Consider the following 7,300-nt stretch of genomic DNA (forward strand, 5'->3'; position numbering starts at 1 on the left):
GCTGCAGCAATTCTCACTTGTTCTGCTTGTTTGCTCCTAGACATTTCTACCACTTCTCTACAAGTCCTACCCTTCCAGGGGCACACAAGCCACCCCTAAGAAACACAGCTAACCTGAGCATTCCACAGAAATATGATTCCATCATCTCCTGCAGATGCAAACCTGGAAAACAAAACAAAGAACCATAACAAACTAAAGACTTCATTATAACATAATGTAGTGGAAAAGCAGTAAATACTTACAGAAGTAAAAATGCTTATAAGATATATCAGATTCTGTCTTTAAAGAATAAGCACGTATTTGTAATCCTAATCACAGTTTCTAAACTGAAACAGTATATTCAAGTAGGTGATTATCAACATATACTTAATGTAAGAACAAGACTTAAGAATTCCAATAGTGTCATAAAAATAATGTCCTCATGGGTCACCTCAGTCTTTTCCAGTCATGATCACCATCATCTATAACCTTGTCTGTTTCCTGACGGAGCAAGAAATGGTCAAATGATCAACAAAAAAATCTATTCTTAAGATGTGTTATGAACTCTGTTTAATTTAATGTGTCAAATGCTGGAGTATTACTTGCAATTTTATCTTAGTCCACTTTTTGGAAGACTCCTGCTGAGGCTTAGCCTTCTTTAGCGATCTTCCAATCAATATGAGCCTTACTTCATGTTCAAAAAGTACAAGAGCAAAGAAGAAAAAAAAAACAAAAAAAACCCCAGCCAGCTTTCTGTTACATTCATAGAGGATTTATTTAGTATCTTCAAAAACCAATCTGAGAAAATTTTCCACTCACTGGTTTTAGCTGAGCCACTGAGAAAACAAGAAAATCCTTCTGTAAAATTCTCACTAAGATGATATTATCTAAAGACCTGAAGCGTGAAACTTGGCTTACAATAGTTGACAAAAAGCACACAATGGAATAGCTGCAGAAACTAAATAAAAACATTTCAGAAGCTGAGTAACAATACTAATCTTACTGAAAAGAATCAAGTGAAAAATATTATGCGTTTAATAATACAGAAAATACCATATTCTTGATAAATGAAATTTAGAATTTCTGTCCAGTAACAACTGAAACAACTCTATTAAACTCCTCAAACTCTCAGAATACTAACCAGCTATACAATTCACTCGTTATCCATACACTATTTCATAATCTATCTTAAACATCGCCACTAAGGCTTTAGTTTTACAATGATTATCATAATTTTAGCTTTAATAATTTACCTGCCACCAAACAACAATGCCCAAAATGGTAAAAGACTTCTTTGTGTAAGACAGCATGTGCAAGCTAAGAATACTGTGTTGTTTCTACAAAGATGAATTACACATATTCAGTGTATATTTGCAAAAAAATATACTTTGATAAAGGGTTATTTTAATAACTTGTCTGCGGAAAAAAAAGGATTAAAGAAACCACACAAGATTCTTCCATTTTTATACGAATCTTCTGGTGGACTACCACAAAGAAAAATTAATGTTATGCTAACGCATGTAACTTTCCTGACATATATATATTTATGGCACTAAAAATAAAATTTGGAAAGCTAAAAATCCTCCATGGAATCTTCTGTGAAATTTTATTTATGTATATCTATATATATAGATATACATAATATTAGAAAATAAGATTCTGTGGGCATTTCTGAACTGGAAGAGACCACTAGCATGGTGTCTTCCAATTGATGTGCATGGGGAGGGAAAGAACTTTCCTTCACAAAACACTTGCTGTACACTGCAAGGATATAAAACAAACTCTTGCCCATGTTAACTTCATGCAGTGTACTGATGAATACATCAGAATTTCCCTTCTGTGTCTAACCCATAAAAGATATAAATTACTACAATTCCTTAACAGAGTTACTCTTCCCTATTACCTACATTCTTCGTCACTAAATATTCTCTATTTAATTCTTCACACCAGTCAAGAGTCACTACAATTTATCATTGAATAAAGACTTCACAATCTTACTTTTAAGGCAGAAAATTACTTCTTCTCTTGTAGAATTATGTTAAAGAACATGCAACGCCAGTTTAGAGAAAACTAGAATAGAAACTAAGTTGTAATATACAACTACCATAATTAATTCTCTCAGTCACACCTCCTAAGTGAAAAGGTAAATACAACTTCATCTTCTTCACCAGTTTTCTGATTTTTAGATAATTCTGTCTTCAGAAGATAGATAACTCAGTCTTCAGAAGTTAGAGATAGGGATTGTCAGGAAATATGCAGAGAGATGCACAGAGCTGAAACCTGAAGGAGAGCAGCAAAGGAACTATCAGGTTTCAAAGTTGTTGAACCAGATCAAACTGGAAGACACACGTAATGCAGAGGTTAATTATTTGGTAGCTTTTGCTAAGTAGTCATTCTGAATAAAGTAGCTAAAAATTTTAAAACTTGAAAAGTTAAAAAATTGCATTAAACAAAGCTCAAGGGTATTTAGCACTATAGCATCAAAACAAAGTGCAACAAAAGTTCAGAAAGAAAGGAAAAGCAACACTCGTTGAAGATGTGATGTCCACTTGCTACAGCACATCTGCAGGAATCTATAACTTTATTTCACAGAACCAGAAGATAAAACAGCAGGTATCCTCAATTCAGAAACATGGAACACATTCATCCTATCAGAACAGCAGCAGACAGTACTGCATATTGAACTGGGACAATCTATACCTGTACAGAAGGCAACACTCAGATCAGGAACAGACTGAAAAAGAACAGCTGAATAAGCTAGAGGCAATTCTTACAAACTAATTAATCTGTACTGAGAAACGTAACAGTATCACCATTATTTTCTCATTAAAGTATGCCTTAAAAGAGAAGCCAAAAGATACAGCAACATATCAAGAAAAGGGAGTATTCATCTCTTGCCTTAATACCAGCTTTTCCCATCCTCACCCCTCAAAAGTAAAAAGAGAGGATTAAAACATTACTACATTTTTACAAACATATTGCCAAGGACATTGTGAAACAATTTGACATGGCATTTCATACCTGCAATCATCTATTTGTACTAGAAATCGTACTATATCTTGATGGCCTTTCAACACAAGGAGCTCCGTGTAAGGATTCTGTATTTGCTCTTCACCAATTGTCTGTACAGAGGATTTCTAAAATTCATATAAAAGGAAGTAAATTTATTTTGTACCAACATAATTATTTTCATCAAGTCTTTGTAATGTCTAACAATCTACATACAGACTCATGTGAAGTTTCTGAAATGCCCTTTTGCCTTAATGAAAATCATTATAAAATATAATTTCCTGTTATTTCACATAATAATTGCCTTCTATAGCATTTTAAATTATGATATAGCGTTTTCTGCTCAATAAAAACATTTTGTACTCTTTTGATCGCTGATACAATGACATGAAAACCTAGCTCAGTTATAAGCTGTCATGTGAAGCCAGCTTCATGACTCAATTCACCACACATTCAGTTTTTCATTAAATTATACCTCTTACAAAATGGCTGTGAACCTCTCATATCTTTCATCTACTGTTCAATTTTAAAATCCTATATTAAGACAACATACTTAAAACAAATAAGAACAAATGCTGTTCTGTTCCATAATATATAAATCACTGGTACTCTATTCTCAAAATACCAAAGCAAACCACTTTAAAAAAACATAGAGAATGATTCATCATTTTATAGAACAGCATCTGCAATTACCCCCAACTAGACTATTAATTAAAAGAACAATCAATCACTTGGAGCAAGCTGATCAGTAGGCAGGTCAATAAAATACTGCATAGAACTGCATTTTCAAGGCAGAATAGTTCTGCCAATCTCAATCATTATTTTATTTCAAGACAACTTTTTTGCAATTAAGGTCTTAAACATTCTGGAACAGCTTGTTGTCAGACATTATTTTTTTAAAAAAACATCTAAATAACTCGGTAGTTACTCAGTGACAGCACTCTCTCCTTCTAGATTTATTTTACAGAACAGTCAACATCATACTATTTCCAAGACTGTCCTTTCTTTGAGAACTTCAACAGAATGTACATTGTAAAAACTGCAACTACAGAACCCTGTACAACATCCAGCACACAACAGGTAATACCACATGAAAGACAAACACGTTATTCTCAGAAACGTGAACTTTTTCCTGCAGGATTAATAACTTATTTTCTATTACTTTGATACTAGTACTATAATAATTTTCTTCAGAAACTAAGAATGACATTGTTAATAAATATGGATGAAAGAAATCTGTGATTATTTTAAAAATGAATAGTTCTTAATTTTTAAATGAAGCTCTTGTGATTTTATCTTGGTTTTGTGCTACCTGAAGCATTTCATGAAGCAACTGTTCCTTATTTTATGCAATCACATGAGAATAGCAGCTCTCCTTTAAAATAATGCAAGTAGAATCTGCCTGGCTCTAATAACAAATTTAAAAACTCGGAGTTCACTCATCAAAAGCTAATCAAAATATTCCTTACTAAAAGAAGAGAGTTCTAAAACTCCTAAGAAAATCCCAGCATATTAGCAACACTGCAGTTAGAAAACATGCATTCAGAAAACAATTTAAATACCATTCTGAAAAACTCAAAATTTGTATCATTAACACCCCAATTCTACAGTCTGATGTCGTTTCCAATTCAATATAGGATGGTGCTATTTCTTTCGAACATGTCTAATCTTAATTCTAACAATGTCTGTGAATACTGAAAGGTAAAGTGCTGATAGATGAGAAGTACTTATAGATGAGAAAAAAATATCTTTTTCCCCGGAAATGTCATACAAGTTATGCTCCCTTTACATCTTCATTAATATTTGCCCAAGTGTTGGGCTGGTTACATGAGCGTTCTTTCTCTGAAGAAATCTAATTTTTAATACAAACTACTAACTAGACTCTCCTGTAGCAACACCAAGTTTTTGGAGGTAAAAGTTGGACGCTGATGGCAATGTAATCTATTCCCAACCTGCTTATTTTTATGCATGACCTGTAAGCAACGCTACAGTAATCAGAAAACAATCCCACAAAATGTTCATCTCAACCTCAAAACTTCCTATAACCCCCATGATGTGAAGCATTTAAAAAGTGGGATTTTCAAAAGCAATTCTTGAAAAACATGAGTATAAGAGTACACAGGAATACTGACCTATGGCTCATGGAGCATGACAGATTAGCTCCTATGGACCATGATACTCCTGCAGTTAAGTGCTCCCACTACCAGAGCCACCCTGCTTAAGATGAACACCATGGCTGGCCATCAAGTGAAGAGATTCAGGACCTTAAGTGTAAATTACTTCCAATTCCACGGTAGGAAAAAAAAAAAAAAAACAAAAAAAACCCGGAAATGGGTACGGAGAAATCTGCATTTCACAAACTTAGGACAGCTTTACCAGAGGCTTCCTCTATTCACTCAGTGCAATGCCACCCTAACACATCTGTCTGAAGTCACAGCACGGGAAAAAAAAACCTGTAAGTCCACAGCCCACACACTGCTGTGGGCTTTCTTACCTACTGAAGAACAAATGGTGACAAAGATTATTAGAGGAAACAATATTACATGATGCGGGGGGGGCGGGGGGGACTAGCTAGGGACTAACCCTCAGCAATACTTGTTCTTCAGATTTTCCACTGAGAAGCAAAATTATTACTATCATTCCACAACTCTGTGAGAACAAAACGAAAACAAAAGTCCCATGGATTGGATTTAACCAAGGTATGAATGGCAGAATGGAAGAAGCAAGCCACACCTTGATACATGCTCATGCTTTATTAAAACATAGTATATAAACCAAAGCCAGAGTCTAAACTTTGGAGAGGGACACAGAAGAAGATAGAATTCTAGCACATCTTAGAAAACTGCATCGTATTTCCTATCCTCCTTCTAAAAACAGCTGCACACAAACCTGCAAACATGACTGCATTCCAACTGGCATTTTGACGGATGACAAAAGTCAGAGGTATTCCCACACATCGTCATTCCAACCTGGTGCAGACTCAAATTAAGCACTGATCTTTGAAGTCAACCATGATATTGGCATAACTTGTTCATGAACAGCAACTGAAAAATAATTATTTCCTCATACTTGCCTAGATTACAAAAGCACTGAGTGCATGGAGCACAACAATACTTTTAATTAACTATTGTTAAATCCATGCTGAGAACTTCAGCAGACTCTTAGAGACATGAAAATTCCACAGATTTCTCCCTCTAACTCAGCAGCATTACTCTTAATCTGAGTAGCAGCAAGGATGTCCGTGGAATAGTGCACTCCGTAACAAGGCGTATTTCGTGGATAAGGAACTAAGAAGAAATGCTGGAAAGCTACTACAAACTACCGTGACACATAAAAAAACAACTTACTGCCTATAACTCACTTTATCGACCTCACAATCCCGAAGGCAGGACTTGCAAGAACTGCATGTAAGCTACATACCATAACTCCCGAGCAGGAGCTTAGCTCGGTCGTTCTGCCCTTCACAGAATTAATTAGGTTGGGAAAGATGTCTGAGATCGAGCCCAACCTATGACAAACACCATCTTGTCAACTAGACCACGGCACTGAGGGCCACGTCCAGTCTTTAAACACCTCGAAGGATGGTAATTCCTCTACCTCCCTGAGCACTCCATTCCAATACCTTATCACTCTTTCTGTGAAGAAACTATTTCTGATGCTCAGCCTGAATCTCCCCTGGTGCAGCTCCAGATTGTGTCCTTGTCCTGTCACCGGTTGCCTGGGAGAAGAGACCAATCCCAGGGCTACACCCTCAGGTAGCTGCAGAGAGTGACAAGGCTCCCCTGAGCCTCCTTTTCCCCAAGATAAAACCAGCCGAGCTCCCTCAGCTACTTCACAGAGGTCTTGTGGTCCAAACCCTGCACCACCTCCCTTGCCCATCTCTCGACACGCTCCAGCACCTCAATGTCCCCCTTGAACTGAAGTGCCCAGAGCCGGACACAGACCTCGAGGTTCGCCTCCGTGCTCTCCCACCTCCCGTTTCTCTTCCAGGACGCCCATAATACGTTCTACCAGTCCGACTGCCTCACAGGCCGAGACCTGGCCCAGAGCACGGCCCATGCCGGGGCCCAGATTCACCCAGTGGGAGAAAGGCCACGGCCCAGCGCATCCCGAGCGCACGGCACCACCCGCCCCAAGCCTTCGGCTCCGCAGAGAGCTGCCTCACCTCCGCCAAGCCCTGCGGCTCCCGGCCGCCGCCGATGAGCCAGCGCAGCATGGCGAGCGCGCCCGGGCCCGCGCCCGGCCCCTGCTGCGGCACCGGCGGGGCGGCAGCGCTGAGGGACAGGCTGCTCAACCGAGCTCCGGCGGAGAC

General features: G+C 37.9%; 1 protein-coding gene across 4 annotated transcripts in view; it reads right to left on the bottom strand.

Moving 5' to 3' along the window:
- The window catches only part of WDR41 (WD repeat domain 41), a 37,298-nt gene extending 29,998 nt beyond the window's left edge, over positions 1-7,300 (bottom strand). For all 4 annotated transcript variants that reach the window (XR_015799427.1, XR_015799428.1, XR_015799429.1 and 1 more), the window contains exons 1-3: positions 7,154-7,300; positions 3,001-3,116; positions 114-162 (exon numbers count right to left, since the gene is read on the bottom strand). Coding sequence is in view for 1 of the 4 variants with exons in the window: in XM_014889277.2 (XP_014744763.1) it covers positions 114-162; positions 3,001-3,116; positions 7,154-7,204 (216 nt within the window). In the remaining 3 variants the exon portion in view is untranslated. The remainder of the gene's footprint in view (positions 1-113; positions 163-3,000; positions 3,117-7,153) is intronic.

This window comes from Sturnus vulgaris, chromosome Z (assembly GCF_052056855.1).
Source record: "Sturnus vulgaris isolate bStuVul1 chromosome Z, bStuVul1.hap1, whole genome shotgun sequence".
Taxonomy (NCBI): Eukaryota; Metazoa; Chordata; class Aves; order Passeriformes; family Sturnidae; genus Sturnus; species Sturnus vulgaris.